This window comes from Pelophylax lessonae, assembly GCF_965119305.1.
Source record: "Pelophylax lessonae genome assembly, chromosome: 3".
In the NCBI taxonomy this organism is placed as follows: domain Eukaryota; kingdom Metazoa; phylum Chordata; class Amphibia; order Anura; family Ranidae; genus Pelophylax; species Pelophylax lessonae.
The window spans coordinates 386,485,573-386,512,795 of NC_138770.1; the positions used below are offsets into that span (position 1 = coordinate 386,485,573).

The 27,223-nt window shown below is 37.7% G+C and overlaps 1 protein-coding gene across 2 annotated transcripts in view; it reads left to right on the forward strand.

The window, feature by feature from the left end:
- GRIK2 (glutamate ionotropic receptor kainate type subunit 2) overlaps positions 1-27,223 on the forward strand; it is a 994,545-nt gene that overhangs the window by 337,370 nt on the left and 629,952 nt on the right. For both annotated transcript variants that reach the window (XM_082249558.1, XM_082249559.1), the window contains exon 3: positions 22,495-22,752. In XM_082249558.1, the coding sequence (XP_082105684.1) occupies positions 22,495-22,752 (258 nt within the window). The remainder of the gene's footprint in view (positions 1-22,494; positions 22,753-27,223) is intronic.

Here is a 27,223-nt window from a genome sequence, read left to right on the forward strand (position 1 = left end):
TTTAAAGTGGGTTTACAACCACTTTAATAGGGATATTATTACTTTTTGAGCACTCTTTTGTCTTTTTTAGTACTCCTGCATGATGACCCTTTGGGGTAGTTTTGTGCACGTGATACAGAATAAGGATTATACATATGCATTGAGGGGAATTTATCAAAATTTGAGCAGTCAGAATCTAAAGCAGATGTACATGGCAACCAATTAGCTTTTTTCTTTCATTTTTGAAAGCTTAACTAAACATGCTGAAGATAGAAGCTGATTGGTTGCATGCACCCCTGCTCCAGATTCTGCCTGTACTGTTTTGATAAATTCCCCCCAATGTGTTCAATAATATATACGTAGTATGTAAATTGTAAGAAAACATAATGGAATATGACCGGTGATGATATAATCCTTCAATCATATAGGATGGCACATAAATCGCTCTCCAGAGGTAGATGGCTCAAAAGATAAAAAACAAAGCACTACTCATAGTGTATAACGTTTAGGCGGTTTATTGCACACAAAGGGTCATAAGGCTTACATAGTCATGGAGTCAGGACAGCATTAAAGTGGTTCCTCCGTCTGTAGTCTGCATCTATCGGTAATCCCACCAGAAAGATGACCGCCGTGTCTCCTCTGGGTGGAGCTTACGGCATCCACTTTTACTTTGCTATTAGTTGTTTTAATAAAGCAATATTACACTATATCTGGCTTCCCACTGTCTTATATATACCCATCGGCTTGAGATCCATACCCAAGGGCTCTGGTCTTAGGAGAAAGAGAGAGAAGGAGAGCATCCTGTATTTCCATCCAAAAAGGATTGATCCATCCTTGGGAAAGGGATCAAAGGCTCTGTAGGTCTGTGTGACCTAAGGCTATCTTTTAAGCCGATATAGATTATCACTCTCACAAGTTGGAACACCGAAATTGAAGAAATTATCACTTCACTGCACAAAACAAAGTTACCTGTTTGCACAATATTTTGTGAAACTATCATGAACTTATGATATACAAGAAGAAGAATTTTAATAATTTTGAATAACCTTTTAACAATTTAAAAAAATATATATATATTTTTTGCATGGAGTAGAAATTAATATAAGCACAATATTGTTTATCCTCAATCACAAAAGTCACATTTTGTGTATTTTCTACCACTATTGTCACATGTTGCATCTATTTTATATTTTGAATACCCAGCATATATATAATTTTTAAATGGTACATTATTGATTGGATAGAGTGCATATACAGGCTTCAAACTTCCATAAGGGCTATAAGTACATGAGTGTACATCTAACCTTATGTAATACGTTTCCCATAATATATACTATGCTTATTTTTACCAGCGCCTACTTTACTCTTTCCATATATATATATATATATATATATATATATATATATATATATATATATATATATATATATATATATATTTTTTTTTTGTATTTTGGTAAAGTCATGATTGCTGTTATAAGGATATATATATATACTGTAAATTTTTAATTATTGGTATTGTTTGATTATATAGATTTTGATTTTTTTTACCAGATTATTTGTTCTGATGAAGTGGATGTTGGTTCTTGAAATGTGCTAACTTTGGCTCCTCCAACAATAGAAATATGAACTATGTGATTGCTCAATATGCTTGGGTTTATTATTAAAGAGCGAGTTATTTTCGGACTAAAGCATAGCAAAATGTATTGACTGTCAAGCCTTATAAATGTCCAGTGTAGGTTAAACTAAAAAACGGTACCACACTAATGCTCCAGAAGGTAAGTCTTATGACTGGTAACACTGTATGTTGGTGCTGGTTGAGGTATAAGATTTATCAGGCACAGCTTAGACTGCAAGATAATGGAGGCCAGCCTTATACAGGATCAGAAGACTGTAAAGCTAAATTAAGGAAAAATGATGAGAATTGGCTTCAGCCTGGTTCTCCATCCATAGAAGGTATCTACTAATGCATTTCTCCCATGCCGGGATTAATCATAGAGGCATAGTGCTTCTATGATTAATGCCATTTTTTTTGGGGGGGGGGTGAAGAACTGATTTGAAACCATTTTTTATTATTTTAGCTTTACAGTCTGCTGATCCTGTATGAGGCTGGCCTCCATTATCTTGCAGTCTAAGCTGTGCCTGATAAGCCTTATACCTTAACCAGCACCACCATACATTTTTATGTAGTCTTATGTGTCCACTCAAAGGAAGGTATAAATCAAAAGAGATTTGGGGACATAAAGACATCACAATTTAAATTGAATATAACAATTGAAAACATTTTATTTGTACAACAAGTCAACAACATTACATTACTGAGGCCTAGCTAAGCAGCTAATAGTACATAAGAATCTAGATAAAAATTACTCAAAGTGTGTTATAAATAAATACTCATAAATATGCTTTTTAGACATGTCAAACTGGACACCTGCAATATTCACAAAAAGTGCAGAAATATCATAGAGTCAAAAGCCCTATGTGGTCATTATAATCATGTAAGGACTAAGTACTGAGAAGTTAAATGGAGGATTCATGGTAAACATGAAAAGGAATCACTGTAAATCAAGGTGCCACACATGATCCTGCATATACTGTACATACAATGCATATGTTCCAAAAGGGAGATCATGGCAAGTGTAAAAATGATTGCGTGTAGACATAAAAGAACATATGTATTTTTCATTTCCTTAGAGACAAATTCACACTGCTACTTCCCAAGTGATAGTGAGATATTGAGTGACATCTGTACTACCATGAAGTATAAGCAACTCTGACCAAACCAGCACATGTTTCATTTTAGAACAAATACATTCCAATCATAGCAAAGCTGAGCATAGATGCCCTTTGGTTAATTAGAAAAATAAAAAAAAAAATGGATTCTCCTATCCACACATGTGAGATAGGATAGAGGAATCATCCATGCTGTATTCTAACAGTGGGACTCCTCAGCTGTACAGAATACACATCAGTGGCTGCAGCTGATTGGCTATAGCAGGCTAATGAAGAAATGTTTTTTAAAAGCATGTTTTATGATAGATTTAATTAAAAATGTAAAGTGCAGGCAAGTGCTGTGTTCATTGATATGTTCACAGAAATCACCATGCGGCTGGGAAACGAGGGAGAGAAGCAGGAGAGCCCCATGCAGATGCCACTTGCCCAGACATGTTTTGCCCACAGACTTTCTTCTAGGGCATCAGTAATATAAGTGTAACACAATTAGAGCAACCTTCTACTCAAATAATTAAATCAATATGTGAGTGACTCCAACTGAACCAAATGACAATAATATAACTAAAATAATACCAATAAATAAAATGCCTAATCTAAAGGTGAACTGCTGCTCACACTCTTCAGTGTTTCCAGTTTCCACCCCAGTTTGTATAAATTACATATATATAAGAATGCAGTGCAATTCATTTATATGGTATATCCTGTGAAAAAATACCATACACATAATAAATTATAAAAGTCTCTCTTAGTCTTGTGACTATAGTATGTAGAAAAATGTCCTTCCGTAGAATACCACTGTGCATAAATCTGCAACAAAGTGAACAATCTTTCTAACTGTGTACTGTGAACCTCCACCTCTATACAAAGTGGCCGCTCACGTCCTGCATCAGAGTCTAATATGCCTCATGCACTCCTCCTTTGAATATCTCCATGTCTCTCTTCCTTCGTATGGATCCAATAGTGAGTAATCAGAGTATACTTCTACTTATCCTCCAAAGAATGTGCCATGGAATAAAAAAGGGGGAGAACCATAGTGTTCTCTGTATAACATTTTTATTCACTTAAAATCAAGGGATAAGCACACTTGCAAACAACGAATGTAAAAACGCTTTACAGATCCTCAGCGAACCGCTGGTGCTCAACTAACATTAGTATGATGTCACGGGTTCGGCTCCTCCCACCTATACACGTTATGCCCTCTTTTTGGGCTTTCTCAGTCATTTTCCTTCTAGGGCATGGCTGTTTGCTTTAAAACTATTCATTAACCACTTAAGCCACGGAAGATTTTACCCCCTTCCTGACCAGGGCCTATTTTGCGATTCGGCACTGCGTGACTTTAACGGACAATTGCGCAGTCATACGATGCTGTATCCAAACAAGTTTGATGTCCTTTTTTTCCTACAAACAGAGCTTTCTTTTGGTGGTATTTGATCATCTGTGCGATTTTTTAATCATGCGCTATAAACAAAAAAAGAGCGATAATTTTGCAAAAATAAAAATATTTTCACATTTTTTTATATGAAACCCCCCCCCCCCCAAAATGTAAAAATCTAATTTTTTTTTTACATTTTAGGCCAATTTGTTTTTTTGCTACATATGTTTGGTAAAAAAAATAGCAAAAAGCGTATTTTGGTTGGTTTGCGCAAAAGTTATTGCGTTTACTAACTAAGGGAAAGATTTTTGTCATTTTTATTGTTTTTTTAACGAGTAATGGCGGCGATCTGCGATTTTTTTTGCGGGACTGCGACATTGCGGCGGACAGATTGGACCCTTGACTGACATTTTTGACACTTTTCGGGTTACCAGTGACATTACTACAGTAATCAGTGCTATACATATGCACTGTTACTCTAAAAATGACACTGGCAGGGAAGGGGTTAACTTTATTGGAGAGGGAGGGGTTAAGTGTGTCCCTAGGGGCGTGATTCTAACTGTGATTGGATGTGGCTGTGTGTGTAACAGCAGAGATTAATGGTCCTACATAGCAGAACCGTATGATCTGTGCTGTTACACAGGGGAGATTGACAGGCGGCTTTGTTTACATTAGCCGCCTGCCTTTCTCCCGGTGTAACCGACGATCGCGAGTGACCGGCGGACATCGGGTCCACCGGTCACTCGCGCGGGGGGGGGGGGGGTCCGTGAGCGAGCGGGAGCGCTCGCTCCCTAGAGCCTCACAGGCAAGCGACGTAGTACTACGTCACTTTGCCTGTGAGGGGCTGACCGCCGCAGTAAATAGTCGTGCGGCGGTCGGCAAGCGGTTAATAAAAATGTTTTTTTTAACACAAATATTGATTGGGAATTACATTTATGTTGTCCCACATAATATAGGCAACAGTTAAAAATAATGAGGTGTGCATGCCATAGGATTCACTATAAAATATAAATATGTATTATATGTGAGTACTTTTATTAAAAGCCATATCACCTTTAATAGTATGTTTATATTGTTTTACATTGTGTCTGTAAATTCAAATGCATTGATTGAAAACCTGAAATACAACAATATTCATTTTTATTCCAATGGCTTAAATGTTAAGATAATTTGAGGTTGAAATTCTAAACACTAATATAAAAAGGTTACTTTACAACTGTATATTTAGTACTATGAAAGTGGGAAAAAACCTTTTACAGGCATCTTTATGCTATAAATTTGACAAGCTTTTCTATTTATGATTATTTCCATTAGTGAAAAGGAGCAGAGATCATCACAATAAAAGTATGCAAAGGCCTAATAGTCATACATATGCACTCCTTGAGTTCAACAGGGAGCAAATCTAATGGATTTTTAAACACACAAAGTGTATTGGCTAGTAGCAGCAAAATATGATCTTGATAAAGGCAAAAATACGCATCTGAACAATATATTAAATGCAAGCACATTTTTTGCGTTATTATCTATAGCAGACAATACATTTACTGTAGGTTTTAAACCCATATAAATCTGCAAATTTTAATATGTAGAACAAAAATTTGTTAACCTGGATAGATTATGGGTAGTTCTGTAAATGGAAACATTTGTAGCCAAGATTAAGACTATTTCAAATTTAAGATGCCCTGGACAATACATGTCAGTATAAAATTGTTAGTAGTCATGGCCACAGTTGCATTCTTTCTTAAAAAGCACACTTTATTTTAACACTTTCACTGCCAGGCCTTGAGCTCCACTTTTAAACTTAGCTGGCCTGGCCATTTTTGCCATTTTTCCTCTGCTTCTTTATTTTTCCCTTTTCAGAGTTTGTTAAAGGCCCCCCAAACCATATATTTTCTGATAGCACATGACCAGTAGAATACAAAAAAGGTGCTACTAATTTTTAGAGCACAATATTTATCAAAACAATATTTTTGCTAAAAATACACTAAAATCATTATTAGCAGATAAAAACACAGCACATTTTACAAAATGCCTGCTGAATATAAAAGCTAATCCGTATTGAGTTAATAAATAACCACTATTTGTAAATTTTAGATTGGCCTTTTTGCGAAATTGTGAAAATCGAACATACGCAAAAATGGACATATCCAAATTTCTCAATAAATCTAGAGGCTTTTATTGTTCCCTTATATTTCAGAGTTTGTTTAAGACCACCCAAACCATATATATTCTTTAAGCACATGACCTGTAGAATAAAAAATAAAGTGCTACGGATTTTAATGTCCTTTGATATTTGCACAAATATTTATCAAAACTATATATTCGCTAAAAATTCTCTAAATTTATTTAGAAGATATAAACACAGCAAATTTCACAAAATTCCTGCTAAACTCCTACTAAATATAAAAGCTTAACCTGTATTGAGTTAATAAATAACAAATATTTGTAATTTTTAAATTACGTATTTTTGCAAAATGGTGATAATTGAGCATATTGTACACAAAAATGTAAAGAACCACATTTCTCTAAAAATCTGAAGGTTTTCATGGTTCCCTTACAGCTTTCAGAGTTTGTTAAAGACCCCCCCAAAACATATATTTTCTGAAAGCATAGGAGCAGTAGAATAAAAAGAAAGCACTACTGATTTTTAATGCCCCAGGATATTTGCGCAAAATCATTTACAGCAGATACAAACACAGCACATTTTACACAATTCCTGATAAATTCTAAATTACTAAATATAAAAGCTTAACCTGTATTGAGTTAATAAATAACAAATATTTGTAATTTTTTTCAATTGTGCCTTTTTGCAAAATGGTGAAAACTGAACGTACACAAAACTGTAAAGGAGGAGGCTAGGGGGCAAGCGCGCGCCGCAGGTGGCGCGCTCCCGCCCCCGCTTGTCAGTGGGGAAGCTGATGCAATGGGCAGGCGGCCCCGATTGCTGCCTGACACCCGCGATCCTTCCCCGCTGAGAGAGAAGAATGGTCAGCTGTTGTAAACACAACTGACCGTTCTTCACCCTGGAATGATCATAGAGCCCCTGCGGTCCTTCTATATAGTCTCTATGGTAATTTCACAAGCCATGCCCCCCCCCCCCACAGTTAGAATCACTCCCCTAGGCTCCCATTTAACCCCTTGATCACCCACAATGTTAACCCCTTCCCTGCCACTGTCATTATTACAGTAACAGTGCCTATTTTTAGCACTGATTACTGTAGTAATGTCACTGGTCCCACCAAAAGTGTAAAAAATGTCAGTCAGGGGTCCGATCTGTCCACCGTAATGTTGCAGTCCTGCAAAAAAACACAGATCATCGCCATTACTAGTAAAAAAAAAACAATAAAAATGACATAAATCTTTCCCGTAGTTAGTAGACGCAAACCAATCAAAATACGCTTATAGCGATTTTTTTTACCAAAAAAAATGTAGCAGAAAACAAATTGGCATAAAATGTTAAAAAATTTTGATTTTTGATTTTTTTTTATTGGCAATGTTAAATTGCACAGGTGATAAAATACCACCAAAAGAAAGCTCTATTTGTGGGAAAAAAAAGACAATTTTATTTGGGTATAGTGTCGCACGGCTACAAAATTGTCCGTTAATGTAACGCAGTGCCGAATCGCAAAATATGGCCTGGTCATTAAGGGGTGGCAAATCCTTCCAGTCCAGAAGTGGTTAATATCTCTCAGTAGAAGTAAACCTCTGTATACTGATTCCATTTAATTTGATCATCCTCTAGCTGTGTTAAATTAGTGTGGGGGTGGGAGGGGGCGGCGGTGCGGGAAGAGTTCAGCGGCGTGTTGTTACTTATATACCTTAACCATAATATATATTTTATTTCTCTACACTCAATGTGGCCCAGAGAAGCCAAAAGGTTGGACACCCATGCTCCAAACAGTATTTACAACACAATGTACAGTACAAGTACGGAGCTAGTTTACCTCCCAACTTCAGGGCTGGTCATACTGCGTGTTTTTTTTCCCAGGATAAAACAAGGAGAGCACAGCTTAGTAAAAGTTAATTATATCCCCCTCTCCTTTCTGTACAGTGGCTAATATAATGCACCCTAATTGGTTACTATGGGGTGCAACCTGATTGGTGAATTAAAATAAGGCAGCTTTGGATAACCCATGTGAGGTGTGAAAAGGAAAAAAATGTCTGGGTCTTTGAAATAGAAAGTGTTGCAGTAACACTGATTGTGAAGCTAGGAGTGGTATAATGGAAAAATACAATTAAAGGTTTAAATATATTTCTAAATATCAAAATGCCTATTAAATATATTACACAAGCAAAACTTTGTATGGTAACAGTTCCCTCTGCTGTGTCCAAAATAAGTTACACAATTGGCCACACAGAAGAAATTTGCTTGTGTTATCTAAACCACATTTCATGTACAGAATGTGGCAGGGACACCAATGATAATGTATTAATATGAGGTAATGCTAAATATAACATGTGGTAGAGACACAACAAACCACATAGAGCCTCCTGTTGTAGTCTATTCAGGCTGATATGCTTTGTAATTGAAGTTTTAATGCCAACATCATCCTCTTCATAGGCCCACAGTGCATGTATCTACAGATATTGACTACTGCAAGGAAGCAGCAGCTTAATTGATGCTCTGCTATTAACCACTTCAATACTAGACAATTTTATCCCCTTCCTGCCCAGGCTAATTTTTGGCTTTCACTGCTGTCACACTTTGAATGATAATTACACAGTAAATTTTTTTTAAACACAAATAGAGCTTTATTTTAGTGGTATTTATTCACAGCTGGGTTTTTTTTTTTGCTAAATAAACTAAACAAGACGTTGAGATTTTGAAAAATAAGCATGTTTCTGTCAAAACATTTCGCAAAAAATAATCTTTCTTCATAAATTTAGGCCAACATGTATACTGCTACATTTCTTTGGTGAAAATAACCCAAATCAGTGTATATTATTGAGTCTGTAGAAAATAGAGTCCACAAACTATGCTATATATACAGTATCTGGAAATCAATCACTCCTAATGAATTGATGTATCTAATTTCTTGAAGCCTGAAAATTCCAGAATAGTACAAATATCCCCCAAATTATCCTTTTTGGAAAGTAGACAGTCCAACATATTTAGTAAGAGGCATGACAAGCTTTTTGAAGTTGTAATTTTTTGTCACAATTTAAAAAAAAATAAAGAAATAAAAAAAATGTAAATTGTTTTACATACTGTCACCAGTGCAGTAAAGTGTCATCACATCATATAACTGGTGTGACGGTGATCAGAGACACAAACTGGTGACAGTATGTAAAAAAAAAAAAGACGTTTACTTTTTTTTCGTTTTTGAATATTTTTTCTTCTTTATTACATTTATTTATTTTTTTTTTTTGCAGTTTTTTTTAAATACATTGAACAGAGCAAGACAGTCCTATTATACTAACACTGTACTATGCAGGGAAGGTGATCAGGAAGGTGATCAGGATTTTTTTTTTACACATGGTTGCTTATAACTTCGAATTTTACAGGTTTAAGCAACCATTTTTTCTGAATGAAAACAATAGTATTTACTATTGTGATTAGCTGTGATTGGCCACAGCATGGTACAGAAGGGCTGAGATTGGCCCAATCCAAAGATGCATACACCACTGTGTGATAAGATGTGTCAACAAACTTCATTATTCACCACATGGGCCATCACCAACAACCTAAATCACTCTTACCAGAATCAGTGAACCCTATTATAAAGTCAAATTAGCCTGCAAGCAGTATTATTTAACCACTTGCCTACCGGTCACGTTGACCGTACTGCGACGAAGTGGCTCGTTATCGTCCTACGTCGCTGGACTCCTACCCTTGTGGGTGGCATGCACGTGCCACCGGAGGCTCGCTCCCGCTGTATTCAGTCACAGCGGGAGTCGGGCCATGGGAAGAGAGGCGGTGATCACCGCCGCTCTTCCCCGATCGTCGGGGATCGAGTCGTCGGAGGCTCGCTCCCGCTGTATTCAGTCATAGCGGGAGTCAGGCCATGGGAAGAGAGGCGGTGATTACCGCCGCTCTCCCCGATCGTCGGGGATCGAGTGTGGAAATCCGCCCGCTTGTGTAAACAAAGCGGGCGGATCTCCTATGTGACAGGCAGGGACAGATTGCAGGATTCAGCATAGCTGAACCTGTGATCTGTGCCTGTGTCACTCAGTCCCCTCCCCCCACACACGTTAGTAAGCACCAGGCATACATTAACCCCTTGATCACCAATAAAAGTTAACCCCTTCCCTGCCAGGGTCATTTTTACAGTAACAGTGGATATTTATAGCACTGATTACTGTAGTAATGTCACTGGTGCCCCCAAAAGTGTCAAAAATGTCAGTCAAGGGTCCGATCTGTCTGCCGCAATGTCGCAGTCCCGCAAAAAAATTGCAGATCGCCGCCATTACTAGTTAAAAAGAAAACAATAAAAATGACATAAATTTCCCGTAGTTAGTAGCTGCGATAACTTTTGCGCAAACCAATCAAAATAGGCTTATTGCGATTTTTTTTACCAAAAATTTGTAGCAGAAAACAAATTGGCCTAAAATGTTAAAAATTTTAGATTTTTACATTTTTTGGGGGAAATTTCATATAAAAAATTTGAAAAATATTGTTATTTTTTCAAAATTGGCACTAGTTTTTGTTTATAGCGCAAAAAGTAAAAATCGCACAGTTGATAAAATATCACCAAAAGAAAGCTCTATTTGTGGGGAAAAAAAAACATAAATTTAATTTGGGTACAGCATTGCAATTGTCCGATAAAATAACGCAGTGCCGAATCGCAAAATATGGCCTGGTTAGGAATGGGGTAAAATCTTCCAGTCTTAAAGCGGTTAAAAATACGCTAATTGAGAATTTTTTTGTCAAAGACATGTAGCTAAATACATTTTGGCTTAAATATATGACAAAAATTTTATATATTGGATATTTTTTAACTGGCAAAGTAGAAAAATATTGTTATTTTTTCAAAATTTTTGCATTTTTTTATTAATATCGCAAAAAATAAAAAGCGCAGAGGTGATCAAATGCCATCAAAAGAAAGCTCTGTTTGTGGGAAAAAAAGGACGTAAATTTTGTTTGGGTACGGGGTTGCATGACCGCACAATTGTCAGTTAAATTCGCACAATGCCGAATCGCAAAAAGTGGCCTGGACGTAAGACAGTAAAATCCTCCGGTGGTAAAGTGGTTAATACGATACTACGATCCATGTGGTTTAATGAGATCCTCATGATATCTCCCATTCACCAGTGATATATTAGATATAAAGTACATGGCAACAGTAATGATTCAGGATTTTACTTTTAATAAAAGTGTTTTACTGATTCACACTATGTGGGCCTACATCAATATTTTTACTTGCTAGGTCAAATACAAGTACAGGAATGTATTTTCTTCAAGTTGTTCATAAACATAGAATCTCCTAACGGTAAACAGGGATATCCCAGCAATGAGTAATCTCGATTGAATTATCAGTCGGGGTAACCAGACAGTATGTAAGAGTATGAGAAAAAAAAAAGAAAAAAGGATGAAGCGGAAACCCATTGTACATTCCTATTTGTATCGTCAGTATAGAAGTATATGTTCCATCAAAATATTATGTAATTATTGAGGAAATCAGATAAGCAAAGAGAGGAGAAATTGTGAGAAAGTGTAAAAAGGAGTGTAGATCAGGGAAAAGTAAAGGAAAGAAGGGGGAGTCAGTCAGAGTTTCATTAGGGTATGGATAAGTATTGTATCCGTGGATCCCATGTTGCATCAAATTCATTGGTGGAGTTATGGAGAATACAGATAAGTCTTTCATTAACCATTATCCAGTTAAATTTATTCTTCACGTATTCAAGGGGATCTGTCGACTGCTTCCAGTATTTAGCAATAATCATTCAGGCTGCTAAGAATATATAGGTAATTCGATTTGTCCATTTCTTGGGAACCTCCTCGGGAAGTTTTTTAAAAAGCGCTGGTCCCGGGGATCTGCGGATATTAACCTCTGTCACTGAGTGTATCAGATTAAATACACAAATCCAGAATCGAGTGACTACAGGGCATTGACACCAAACATGATACATTGTACCCTTCTGGCCACAGCGCCTAATGGGAGATGCAGACGGGGGCATCTTCGCAACTCTGGTCGGGATTAGATACCAACATAGGAGTGTTTTATAGTTTGCTTCAATTAATGCTGTGACATTGGATATTTTGGATAATGCATAGGCAATATCTTGTCAGTCAGATAATTCAAAAGAGGTATTCAAGTCCCATTCCCATTGAGACATATAAGGGAGTTTAGTGGTCGGATAAAGAGGGGCATATATCGTAGATAACTGTCCCCGTAGGAGGTTCTTCGTTTGACAAGATAATTCAAAATTTGTAATTGTATAGGGTCTCTTTAGTAAGTTGAGTTAAGATCATATCTTAAGAATAATATCTTAATAATAATAATATCTTAAGAAATAAGCTGATTGTGTGTGAATAATTCACTCACAGGCATTTGTAGCGTATCTTTAAAATAATGTAAAGAGTGATGTTGGTCGCCATTGAGGTAGTCACCTATCCTAAAAAGCTCTGTGTTAAGCCACCACAGGAATGGCATCGGAGTATTGCCGGAAGAGAATTCAGGGTTGCAAAACAGGGGGGCCAGTGGAGTATGTGGAGATGACAGGGTTTTTCAATGTTTTACTCCATCCCAAACCGCTAGGGAATGGGACAGGTTAGGGCATAAAATAGGGGATGAAGACAGTCAAAAAGCAATATTAGGGAACCCTACGGCAAAAGGGTAGCATGAGAGAGCTTCAATAGAGACCCAAAGAGGTGTAGATCCCTTAGCCGTTATATAGGACAGCTGAGTTATTTGAGCAGCTTGATAAAAGGCTTGTAAATATGGAAGGCCAAGTCCACCATTCGGTTTCGAGACATATAATGTCAAGTTATTCATTCTAGGTTTTTTATTGTCTCAAATAAAACAAAGAACTTCTTTTTTTTTTTTTTTTTCCATTGAAAAAAAAAACAAAGAACTTCTGATTGTAAATGCTGCAAATCTCTTTTCGGGGGAAGCAATTGGTAGGGTTCTAAAATAGTAAAGTATTCTGGGTAGAAATGTAATTTTAATAGAGTTAATTCTGCCAAACAATGATAAGGGATAGTCTGCCCACCTTCGAAGATCTTCCCGAAGTCATCGAAAGAGTGGAGGATAATTGGCCAGATAGAGCATGTCAATTAAAGGAGTCAATTGAATCCCTAAATAGGGAAGAAAGTGTAGTGCCCATTGCAAATTATAAGTGTTGCTTATGGATAGCACCATCGAGGGAGGTAAAGAAATATTAAAGGCTGTAATTTTTTTTTTTTTTTTGGGTGTTCAGAGAAAGTCCTGAGAGCTGAAAATTGGTGTAGCAAAGTCAATAGATTAGGTAGGGTAGTTTGAGGGTTACTGACATACATGAGGACGTTATCGGCAAATAAGGAACATTTATGCTCCTGTTGTCCACAACATACACCATGTATGCTAGAATGGGATTGAATCAATTGCCAATGCAAATAGCAATGGAGAAAGTGGGTAGCCTTGTCGTGTTCCACGTCGGATAGGAAACAAAGGCGACTTAAAACCCTTAATGGAAACCTGAGCTGACGGATTGCTGTAAAGCATTTTCGGTAGTGAAATTAAGGTAGAGCTGAATCCAAAGGCCTCTAGGGTGGTAAATAATGTCAATTTAGGCTATCAAAATCAATACTCACTCACCCTTGCAACTGTAGCACAAAGAGAGAACCCCCCTAAAGGGTTGTGGGACTTTAGGGGCAAGGAGAACACCACAAACACATATGTAAAAATATAATATTTAATAAATAATTTTAAAAACATATAACAGGTTTTAACATACATTTAAAAAAGAGGGAGAAAATAGTAAACATGATCTTCACACAGAAATGTTTATAGAAACACATGTAGATTGTAACATAGCAGGTGTTGCACTTGTTTCCAACGCACCCAATGCATTTTGGGAGTACTCTTTATCAGAGTGTAGATATAGGAAATAATGTGCATACAATAGTTTTCACATTTGATAATGGACCAATACATGGAAGAGAAGGAAGGACCAGATACAATGCAGTGGAACAGGATATAAAGGGGGTGAAAGAAAAAGAAGTTGGTTCCAGTTCTCTCCACATAGGTCCCTCATTAGACAGGCTGCTGCATCAATGGGGGGGGGGGGTGGAGGAGAAAGAAGACCACTGAAGGATACAGGTGGTGGCCAGTGGATTCTACCATAGAGTATTCAATTCTTCAATTGTAAACATATAGCCTGAGTTATGCAAAGCAGCTATGCCACTTGATTTTCACAGAGATTCACATCTGCGGCCTCTCCAAAAGCAGCCTGTGCTTTCAAAGGCCTTATGAAGGCCTAATGAAAGAAGTAACATTTCAGTAGAGAAGAATCCCAGATGGAGCGTACCGAAGAGATCAAGGCTATAGACCGACAGATCTGATCTAATGTTTGGCGTTCCTTTATAAACCCGGATTGATCTTTTTGGATATAGTGCGCTAAAAAAGTGCCTAGACATAAAGCTAGCAGTTTTGTTATAATTTTGAGGTCACAATAATCAATGAAATAGGGGGTAATAAAGGATCTCAGTAGAGTCTTTATTACTGAGGATATATTCATTCAAATGCCAATGAGATTTAGCCAATTTGACTGTCAAATTAGAGAATAGTAAAACAACAGGGTCATGGTCAGACCAGTGTGTTGAAACTATTTTAGCTGAAAGTAGTCTAGGTAACAGTCCCAAAAGAAGAAATATTTGGTCAATATGGGAATAGCGGTTGTGTGCTTTAGAAAAATGAGAGAAGTCCTGAGTGGTAGGATTGGCCTCCCTCCAAGCCTCAATAAGATCATTGTGGTGTAACAGTTGAGCAAATCTGTTGCTCTGTTTAGGGGGAATTGTAGCTGAGATGAATGGGATTTGTCTAAAATTTGATCTAGCGCCAAGTTAGTCACCGGCTAGAATACCATCTCCCTTGAACTCTGGAGCTAAAGATCGTAGTAAGGAGTGGGAAAAGGCCACCTGGTTCATTTTGGGGGCATAGTAAACTAAAAATGTTGCTAAATTCTCTCCCAGGTGTCCCTTCACTAACAAGTAGCACCCTTCCTTAGCTTTCAGTATTTTCGTTTCTGTAAAGGAGAGCCGTTGTGTCTAACAGAGCGCCACCCCTCATTTTATCTCTGTAGCATTTACAAAGTAACAAACAGGATAATCTTTATGTATATAGCGGGGAGTGAAAGAAGTAGTGAAGTGTGTTTCCTGAAGAGCTACAATATCAGCACCTAGTTATCTATAGTAATTAAATAGTTTAATATGCTTAGAGGGTGAGCCCAGCCCCTGAACATTATGGGAAAGCAGTTGCACGGTTTCAGTGGAGTTATTTAACTTGGCCATGGTAAAGGATAAAGATAACTGTAGACCAGTAGACTTACCCATCAACATTTTCATTCATGGCTTGTAGGAATCCAAGAGAATTTCCAACTGACCCTTAGAAAGGAAAAGGAAAAAGGATTAGTGCCAGAAAAATAGGTGAGAAGAAAAGATACATGGGCCTAACGGTACTCAGTATCAAAGGGTGTAGCATAATGATTAATTGGCCAAGTGAAACAGAGAGTATTCATACCACTTAGTCAATAACTCAAATTCTGGGAATGTGGGAGTCTGTCACGGTGCCAGGAAACCAGACCACACTGGGATGCAGGTAAGATAAAGCAGTTTATTGGAGCAAACAACAATAAATGCATAGCAAGAGTGGGAAGCGAGATGAGGAACAAGCTGGGGTTAAGTTCAGAAGCGGGTAGTTATCCAAGCCGGGGTCAAGTCCAGAAGTAGGGAGTCTGCCGATGCTGGATTGTCTGCCGATGTAGGGTCGTCTGCCGATGCAGGATTGAGAGCCAGGAGAGTTGTCAGCCAAGCCAGGTCATACACGGAGGAACACAGAGAACAGAAGATTGCTAGCAGAAATGCACCTTGGAGCACAAATGCAAGGGCAAGGACTGCAACCTATCAGGTGATTAATATAGTCAGGTGTGCAGCATCATCACTATGTGACACCCAGGCAGCAGGCAAGTGATGATGCAATCAGAGTTTATAAGAGGCAGCAGTCTGCACATGTCCAAGTTGGCTGCCAATAGGAGGGCAAGGAAAGACCTTGATATAAGGTTTAAAATAGAGGTGAGATTAAAATGATTGCAATTATGGAAAATCTTTAATGGGATTACAGCTGGGGTTTTGTGGAGAAAACACAGCATAAGTATAATTTTATGAGATTTGTTCTTCTAATGATAAAGGGAGCTTGTTCCAAACTCCTATGTATTCCCGAAAACAAGTAAGTAAAAGGGAGATATTGAGTGGACAGCATATGGTCTAGGATTAGGGGTAATATGAATGCCAAAGCATTTAAAGATTATTTTGTTATAGGGGTTAGGGCAGGATGGGTTTATGGCCTGTGAGCAGTCTCTGTCTAGAAAATGTATGAATTTAGACCAATTGGTTTATATACCAAAATTACACTTATAACCTCCTGAAGGGAGGGTGTATTATCTCGTAACAATAATAAATTGTCATCTACATATAACAAGTCAATGAGAGTCAAATCTGTTCAACGTATTTTCTCTATTTATAAGGCAAATATCCAAAGCAAAGCAAATACATTTTGAAGGATATGCACTGGCCCATGGCACATGTACCATGTAAAAAAATAAAAATAAAAAATCTGCAGGGAACCGTGAAAGCTGGATTAAATCCAAAACCAAAAATATAATATATTGCAGCTTGCCAATCATTAGAAACGGTTTCTGCATTCTTTTTCTTTAGGTTTTTTGCTTCTGTTTTCAACTGGTGATCTGGCTAATAACACTCCTCCTGTATTCAGGTGCCCCCAGTCTGGATAAAGGAAAACAGAGGCACCTTTGGACAGCAGCCTGAGGGAGAGGGTGTTAGATGTATTAATTGATTTAGATACACAAACAAATTGAAGCCAAATCCAGCTCACACTGCACTTTCACAAGCAGGTACAGCAACAGTTTTTTTTTTTTTTTTTAGAATAAAGATTTTACATGAATAAATAAAAACTCCTCATTTTAATCACTCCTGTTAGTGGTTAATAGTTTCTCTCAACCCTCTAATTGCTACATTTGCAGGAGAGCTTGTTTTGTTGAAAAACAACAGACCTGCCGGCCAAATTGGCAGATAAAAATATAAAGGAAAGAAAGCCTAAAAAAGACAAATAATGTAGCCACCACATCTAAGAATTAGTAGGCTGCAGCCACCACATCTAAGAACTAGTAAACTGCAATCTAATTAATGTTTGCTTTTGGGTAACACTGTTTTATTGTAATTTAATGCTTAATTTGCAGCATACTGTTCACCTAAAAAACCTGCTGGGGGGGGGGGTCACCTAAATTTACCTATGAAGTGGCATTTAATATGCTGTTAATTCACATTTCCCTTAAAGTTTTCCTGAATTTGTAAAATATTGAATAGGGGCCCATAGAATACATACAAGACCCTCATCAAGGAGGGGATTTCCCCAAAATCAATACCAGGCTCTTTAGATTTGATATGAATTTTAGATGGGCACCAAGCAAACAACAAAAAAAGACTTCCCCTCCCCCAAAAAATGAATACCAATTCCTTAAGATCTTGTATAGTTTTTGAGGAGTAACCCTTTGTAAGAACACAACAACAACAAAAAAACGGTATATAACCCCCCACCCCCCAAAGAAAAAATTCATGCCAGACCCATGTGATCAGGTTCAGATTTTAGGGGGGATCCCCGAGCAAAAAAGGAATGGTGTAGTGCCCCTTCAAAATCAATATAAGCCACTTAATCTAAGCATGCAGCATATCGGACCAGGAATGGGGGGAGGGCAATATTTGTATTAGACACATAATCCCTTTTGAATGGATGAAACTGCTGTTCCACTTGAGCTTCATATAATGCTGTTGTCATTTTAACAGCATTTATTTCTGTAATAAATATGTCTGGCAGGAAGGCTTTAAATGTCTCCCAACAGGTATGTAAGTCAGGAAATGCAGGAATTTACCTATACATTGCTCAATAAAATTATAAGAGGTAATGAGATGTAACCAAAAGGCATTTCATTTTCTAAGGGATCTAAGAACTAGGCAGTTTAGCTTAGAGCCAGGAAATTAGGAGAAAGCGATCAAAGATTCATCTTGGATCATATTGTATTTTCATTTCAACAGGAACTATACTGGGAGACCTGACACAGATTAATTCTAGACCATGAAATATGTCATTGAGAAAAATAGGAAGACTGGAGCTCTTTAGGGCACAATTTCCTCCATAAGTCAACCCAACCTATCTTCTGTAAAAAACAGGACAGTATGGTATTTCTAGATACTAGTGTGCCAAGGGCAGTTTAAAGTTTATCTAAAAGCAGCTTCAAATAATAGGTAATTTCCCCCATTATTGGAATGGGTATATCAGGTTTATTCAGCAGATATCTCAATAGTATTCATATTAATTCCCATGAAAAGAACAGCTGCACATATAATATCAATAGGATACAGGTTGATGCAAACACTCAACAATGAAAAACTAAGAACTGTCTCTCATTGATTGCAGAGTCATGTTCTTGAAAAAAGGAGTACACAAACCCCTGACATTCCACAAAACAATGGGTAATCCATCATTCTTCCAATGGTAATAGCCAGATCTGTATGCTTTATATTTATAAGATCCAAAAGTCCATTATTATTCCCACAAACAGAAGCATATGGTGGGATTACAAAAATTAAAGGCAAAGGAAGGGTCCATTGAAAGGTAGAGGCATTGGATGCAGACTATTGATGCGCAACAGGGAGGGAGGACAGGGAGGAGAGCTGTCTAGCAAAAGATGCACTCACTGATTCATGAGGCTTCATTCACACCTGGGCGTTTTTGTTTCAGGCGTTTTTTTCAGGCGTTTTTATGGGCGTTTTTGCAGGCGTTTTTTGTGCAGGCGTTTTTAGATTGAATAGAGACCAATGGAAAACGCCTGTAATCTGCCCAAAAAGAAGCTCATGTACTTTTTTGAGCTTTGGGCGTTTTGCTTCAGGCGTTAAAATGCTCAGATGTGAACAGGGGCCATTTAAATGAATGGGGTTTAACTTGTTGGGCGTTTTGGAAACTTTTCTTTTGAGCGTTTTTGGAGCTGAAAATGCCCAGGTGTGAATGGAGCCTGAATGTTCATTCTAATATTACTGGAGCATGCTGGTTTTGGAAGGAGGATTCATTTTTGTCCAGCCATGCAGAAGTACCAGCAGCAGCTTTAAATAAATCATTCTGGCCACCAGTAGTTTAGTGGGCTAAAGTATCAGATCAAAACTGATTCCTGAATGGCAGGGAATGTAATTTTTGCTGGACAAATGATGCACAAATGTTCTTGACTATTAGGTTTACCTTAAAAATGGGTGGATAATGCCCACAGCTTTATGGACAAATGTGAATTTCAGGCCAATTGGACATACACTTGTTTATAAAAAGGACCTTAAGAAACTTAACCTAGCCATGTATGGGCACCTCTGTGTAGCACACTTAACAACTTTGGAAATGTTTCTAAATATGGGCATTCAGTATCAAAATTTTGTGGGATTTTGAGTCTGTTCCTGCAAAAAATATAAGGGAAAAACAGAATTAGACACGGCAGTCAACTCTAATGGCAGATCTGTCAATATTGCTTTTTTTAGCAACTAAATTCAATGTACAGATTTTAATTACCTCTAGAGAAAGTTGTTGTTTTTTTTTTTTTTTTTGTGATTCATTGCTGTAGGACACAGAACAAGCAAAATATTTAGTAAATAAGTGAAATGAAATGATCACCTACTATATTTCTGCATTTAAGGAGTGTGTGACCTCTGCAAATATTTGTGGGCCTGGTCCTAAAGTGTTACTAAAGGCAACACTTTTTTGTTTTGGATAAAGTAAGGGAGAGTTATAACCCCTGTTAGATTTTTTTCTTGCCATCTGTGTCCCATTGCAGAGATTTTCCTCCATTTTCTGTCTTGTAGCCAAAACTACAAATCCCAAAGTGAATGAATACCTGCTTGTCACCAGGTTCACCAGAACTAATGTCCCCATTGGAAGATTTCTCCTCTATTCCTGTTTTGATGTCAACCCAAAATTTAGGATTTTTGTTTTGTAACTTTAATTTTCTATGATAACAGTAAACAGGACAAATAGGGATGGTAAATCACCCTAATGGGGGCACAGACAGCAATAAAACCTGACAGGGGATCTAATCCTTTTCTACTCTAAAACTAAAAAAATGTTGAAAAAATACTAGTGAAAATGGCACCTCCTATAAAGCTAAACAGTTAACTTATAGTGCAGCTGTCATCAGTTTTGTGCCAAAAAATATGAATAAATTATATTTGAGGCACTACCTTAAATGTCAATGTGTGCCCATATTAAAGGCTACAAATTCATATAAAACCAAAGCAGTGCTGTTTCTTTAACAAAAACATTCCATTGTTCAAATACAATCAAAGACTATCCGTAATAGCATTTTTTCAAAACATCACGTAAATATTAGTGCTCTGTATTCTTCTTAAAAAGTGCTCCTTGTTTGTGCGCCTCCACCTTAAATAAGGGGGACACTCACCAGATGATTTTGGGCCACCAGGACCCACACTGCTTTTATGAAGCTCCTTTACTTCAAGAAGGGATAAACTAAAAAAAGTTTGCCTTTAGTGACACTTGCAAGCTAGTTTAGTAAATAGATCTGGGTCCAGCAGATTATTAATACCCCACAAACACAGTTTGGGTTCTAGCCCTTTTAACAAGTTGAAACCTATAATAATTGTTGTTAAAATTTGCTAATATTAACCATGCAGCTTGGGGCATCCACAAAGGAAGTGTATTAACATACCCTTGACTTTGCAGAATCTTGGACATATTGGGTTTGTTCACCAGCCATAGCTATGGAGTTTCCAAAGGGTATATTAACCACTTGCCGACCACCCCACGCAGATTTACTGTGGCAGGGTGGCTCGGCTGCGCATCTGTAGATCTACGTAATTATGTGCATGCAGTTTTGGTGGCGATTAGAAACAACGGGAGGCAGAGTGTGGGAGGAGCGGGCTCGTTCGCCGCCGGCCTCCCGCGGTCTTTAGAGAAACTGACAGAAGAGCCGTCTGGAATGTAAACAATGCACGATGGCTCTCCTGTCTGAGAGGAAGGGAAAGGTCATGTAATTCAGCTAAGCTGAATCACCGATTTCTCTCTGTTAAATCCAACCCCCCCGCTACAGTTAGTAAGCACAAATAGGGAACACATTTAACCCCTTGATCACCCCCGTGTAAACCCCTTCCCTGCCAGTGTCATTTATACAGTAACATTTTACATTATTTGGCACCGATTACTGTATTAATGTCACTGGTCCCCAAAAAGTGTCACTAAGTGTCAGATTTGTCTGCTGCAATGTCACAGTCCCGATAAAAATTGCTGATCGCCGCCATTACTAATAAAAATAAATAAATAAATAAATAAAAAGTCCATAAACCTATCCTGTAGTTTTTAAATGCTATAATTTTTGTGCAAACCAATTATTATACGCTTTTTGGGATTTTTTTTTACCAAAAATAGCAGAGTACAAATTGGCCTAAACTGATATAAAAAATAGATTTTTAAAACATTTTTTTTATTGGGAATGTTTTATAGCAGAAAGAAGAAAATATTGGTGTTTTTTCAAAATTGACGCTATTTCTTTGTTAATAGCGCAAAAATGAAAAATCGCAGAGGTGATCAAATACCACCAAAAGAAAGCTCTATTTGTTGGAAAAAAAAGGAAAAAAATACATCAATTGTATTTGGGTGCAGCATTGCATGACTGCGCAATTGTCAGTTGAAGAAACACAGTCCCGAATCGCAAAAAATGGCCTGGTCATTAAGAGGGGTAAAACCTTCCGTGGCTGCAGTGGTTAAGTGTAAAGTTAGTCTTAGATAGGGGCACCTTTCTATTAACACTTTTTGGACACCATGATCGTTCAAAGTTTTCCAGGCACAAAGCACTGGAAAGCACAGACATGGCACTGGAAAAGTCACCAGGTGCAATCCTGTGGTGAAATGGCATGATACAGTGTGATCCGGCTCACAGCTTTGTATCATGTCATTTGTGTAATTACACTTTTGAATTTGCCACCGGTTCCACCCACCAGTGCAGTGAACTTTTGTTGACTAATAAAAAACTTTAAGACTTTATTGTCATTGTATAAAAACATACAATAACATTTCCATATGCATTCCCTGAATGGTGCCTTAATTATTGAACACAGTCACAAAATAATACAAATAAGGAACCAATTGTTTACTGATTTGTTGTGGTAAAACAGACCAATCATTTTAATGCTTCTTTTTTTTTTTTAGCTTGTGAACAACTATCTCTTGGAGTGGCTGCAATATTTGGACCTTCCCACAGTTCTTCAGCAAATGCAGTGCAGTCTATATGCAATGCACTTGGAGTTCCACACATTCAGACTCGATGGAAGCATCAGGTTTCTGATAACAAGGATTCTTTCTATGTCAGTTTGTATCCGGACTTTTCATCACTTAGTCGAGCAATCCTTGATTTGGTGCAGTTTTTCAAATGGAAGACAGTGACTATCGCCTATGATGACAGCACTGGTAAGAATGACTTCTTATAAATAGACTAAGAGTGTTCAATGGAAGTGATAAATAGATTTGCTACAATGAATAGCTTTAGCAAGCTAGTCTTTAACCATGTCATTTTCTTTTAACCTAGCTTCATTTTAAAGATCTAAAACAGTCTGAAGAAACTATTGATTTAGTTAGATCACTCTTTTGACCTTCTGTCTGAGTAAACAACACAGCATTTTCCTCTCTGACCTTCCTAAATGTTAATCGAACCCGATCAAAACCACTGGGGACCCAAGGCACCACTATTTTTAACATGCTGCCTCTTTTTATTAAAAAGTGTGGAATGTAATATGACATGTATTAGATAACTGGAATATTTTATTTCATTTTAATTGATGAACTCTAATAGGTATACTGTCACTAAAAGTTTCTTAATGTTCTGCTTTAATTATTGAACACAACATTAAATTATCTGAAAAATCTAACTGAATAGGGGCAAGTTACTAAATTTGTAGTTTACTTTAACACAGGCTAGGATACATATTAAAGCCCATCTCAATCCCAAACCAATTTTGAACTGTATTCCTCCCCTCACTCATGTAGAGCAGCCCCCTCTTTTTTTTGTAGACTTTAACTGTGTTGCTGTAAAATCTTTAACGCTCAAGTGACACCAACAAGCAGCTTCGCCCTACTTCAGTGTCTTCTTACTTAGATGGTGCAGGGAGAAGGAGTCTGCATTGGTTTGTCACATAGACATGCTCACAGAGGCATGAAGAAAGCAGACTTCCTATTCTACCAGATTGCATTATCCCAAGCCACTACTATCCCCAGAACCACTCTGCAAACTTTAGCAGTCTGGATTTTGTTAGCACGTGTTGCTGACAGCACTATGGTGATTTGCAGCCTATGACTGCAGCCTATCAAGAATGATACATGTAAAACATATTGGTAACACATGAATAATTAGACACATGTCTGTTCACCAACAATTTTGGTGGGAGCAGCACGTCAATGATACTGACCAGCAGCAAAACGCTCATGCCTCTCTCTTTACACCCCCCCCCTCCCCACTCCCCAATCTGCTGCAACATCTGCAGCTTCAAATGAATGGGGTGGAAACCTACAGAAGTATAGGCACATATAGGCTTCAACCATGCTGTAAGTCTCCTGATGCCATCCAGCTGTCTCCATCAGCCTCCTTGACCAAGCAGGTGTCTCTTCCTAAGCTGCAGGAGAAAAATATTCACCTATGATGATGGCCAATGTCTTGATGTCGATTTGCAAAATTGTTGGCTTCGCAGTTGCTATTGCTTCAGTCCCCATTCTGCAACTTTGCCGCATGTTAATTTCTCCATCTTGCTGGACCATGTCATTGGCAGGGTCTACATACCTAAAAAAAAAACTGATCCAGAGTGCTCTTTTATGGTAGCCTGGATAAATTTGGCAGAGGCTGTGGAGGATGCTAATTAGGGAACACTGCTAGAGCTGGTAGTGCAAAAGCTGAGGGTAAAAGGCCTAATTCAGCTTAACCACCTCTTTTATCAAAATTGAAATATAACTTAAATTTACTAGATTAACTAGAGCAAAGATTATTTAGTATCAAGTTAGTGAAAAAACACACATTAATAAAATAACACATCACACAAAAAATCACTCATACTAATAAAAAACACAAATATCCACCTTACTGACTACGTACATCTATGACCAAAAGATTCATACACTTTCCCCCTTTGATTAAGTGGTGTCAGTGAATGGAGATAACGGTATCTGATGATCCTCAACAGGTGAGTATCCAAGGGAATGCTCTAATAAAGTCCCTTAAATGGATGTATTTGGCACTGTTTAACCACAGTTTGGATATCAGAAGGTTAGAATGGAGGAATTCCATATTAGAAATGTGATCTGGTTAGCTGGTAGTGCTACCCAATGTTCTGCAACTTGGTAATGGAAGCAGATCAGTTACTTCTCGATGGCCTCCCTCAAGTGATCAAGAGCCTAGACAAAGCCTCATACTGTTTTGCAACTGGTTGCAGCTTGTATGCTGGGGGGGACAGAAGCCACACTGGACCAAGGATTCTGGCAGCTTTTCAGGGACAGCCCAAGAGGTGGCTGACCTCTTGTCATCTTGTGTAAGGCAAGGTCGTGTATTACAATGGAGCCATGGCACCACACTTTAGCAGGGTTGAGTTCACAGATGTGCTTTATCTTGCTCATGTCTCTAGCCTGATGGTCCAGAGTTTAATAGTTAGGTACAATTTCTTCCATGATGTGCTGCAGGAAGCCAGAAGAGTGTATCACCGCTTCAGGTATAAGGGTCCTGAACTGGGACAGATTCTGGTGATCTGGGGTTCCTTTAACCACATCAGTTGCTGGGCATTAAAGGCACAGCAGCAGGAGAAAGATTAGGATTTCCTGGTGACTCAGGGCATTTGAGATCATTTCACAACTGACTCCATTCCTGTGAGGCAGCAGCAGGTAAATAAGGAGTATGAGGAAGAAGAGGAGGGTTGGATTGCCGGCACAGAGAAGAAAGATATGGAGCAGGATTCTAGGAGTATGTTTTAACCCCCTCACAACCCTAGGAGTTGTATATGCGTGTGGGGAGATTATTGAGTCCCCCTGCTGTTTAAAATATTGTGGCAAATAAGCTCATTAATTCTACAGTGTTTGTAAAGGCTCCAGAATCTGGGCCTTTTGTTTCTCTGCAGGTTAATTCCTACATTATGCTTCAAAGAAGTATAGATATGCTTCAAAGAAGTATATGCTTCAAAGAATTATATTCTTGCAGTCAGGCACTGTCAAGGTGCTAAACAAAATTTCTCCAAAGCTGTTCATCCCCTGCAAATGTTAACTTTTTTTCTGTAGGGTAAATTGTGCATTGTGGCTCCTGGGTTCCAGCTTATTCCGATGCTTGGGCAAACAAGAATTTTTGTGACTAATGTCTCTCTGAAATAGTGTAATCTAAATGTAATTTAATTTAAACCTGATTACATACTATGCATACAATCAGTGAAAAATATTTTATTACTTTCTTGGTCAAATAATGCAATTCGATATTATGTTTTTTATTAAAAGCTGCCTTGCGTCTCTCCTGTACAGAATGTAGCCAAGTAAAATTATTTTAATACTGTGTATGAAGTTAGTACAGTATTTAGCTGTCTTTTTCCCCTAAAAGCTATAAACTCTAAACTGATGTTTTTTTAACTGTTGTCCCTCATATTTAAAATGTAGTTTACCAAAGTGCCTAAATGCTGTCTATGTTAAGTATATACAATACATTTGAATTTGGCTTTAAGGACTGTGAAACTGCATGCAGTTTGTCATTTTCAAAATGTAGGCTACAAGAGAATGCTAAAACACTGGGGTTGATTTACTAAAAGTGGAGCATGCAAAATCTGGTGCAGCTCTGCATAGATACCTAAAGCTAATTGGCTACCATGCTCACCTGCATCAGATTTTGCACTCTTTCTAGTTATAGTAAATCAACCCCACTCTCTGTTAAGTTTGTAGGAAATTCTTATGTTTAGTGAAAAATGTACATGTTGTTTTGTTTTTCATCCTTATAAGCTATATGAGGTATGTGGTTTAACAAATGAGGCTGACCAGTAAATGTATTAATTTCTTCCTATGCCATGTGTAACTCCCAATCCTTCATCACATCGCCTTTTCTTTTTTTTTTTTACAATAGTTACTTTTGTTACAATAACTCCCCTTATTGCCAGGGAACCTAATAGCCCCTTTAAAAGTGCACTCCTAATAAAAGAAGAGCTCAAGCTTGACACAGAACTCTTATGTGTACAAGAAACACATTTTGTCAGAGATAAATCACCCAGATGTCAGCATAGGTTTTTTTTCCCTATTATTTGTTGCAATTGTGGAATGGAAAAAAAAAGAGGAGTAATGATTACAATACAAGATTCAATTTCTTTCCAACTGCATCAAGTGGAAACAGATATCCAAGGCAGATATGTCATATTATCCACCTCTTTTAAAAATCACCCCATGATTGTAGCATCTATCTATTCTCCTAGCACCCATGAGGATAAATTTTACAAAACCATCATGGGTAAACTTCAGCAATAGCCAAGACATTGTCTAATTATCTGTGATTTTAGTGACATAGCTGCCTCTTCCAATATACTTAGCCCTCTCCTCCTTTTTAAACAGAACCTTTCTGACCCCTGGCACTGTCTTCATGACAGTAAAAGGGATTATACTGTTTACTCTCATACTTAACAATCATACTTGAAAATTGATCTTTTCCCAACAGATAAACATACACTACAGGCTGTCACCTCCACCCATATTTGGCTAATCACTTGGTCGGATTAAACACTGGCCTCCATTATACTGTCCTGGCCTCCCAGAATTATACTCTATGGAAACTCAGTACATCACTGCTCACATATTCCACCTACCAGGAACAGATCAAATCTGAGACTGACTCCTTTTTTTCATATTAGCCACTTCTGGACTGGAAGGATTCACCCCCTTA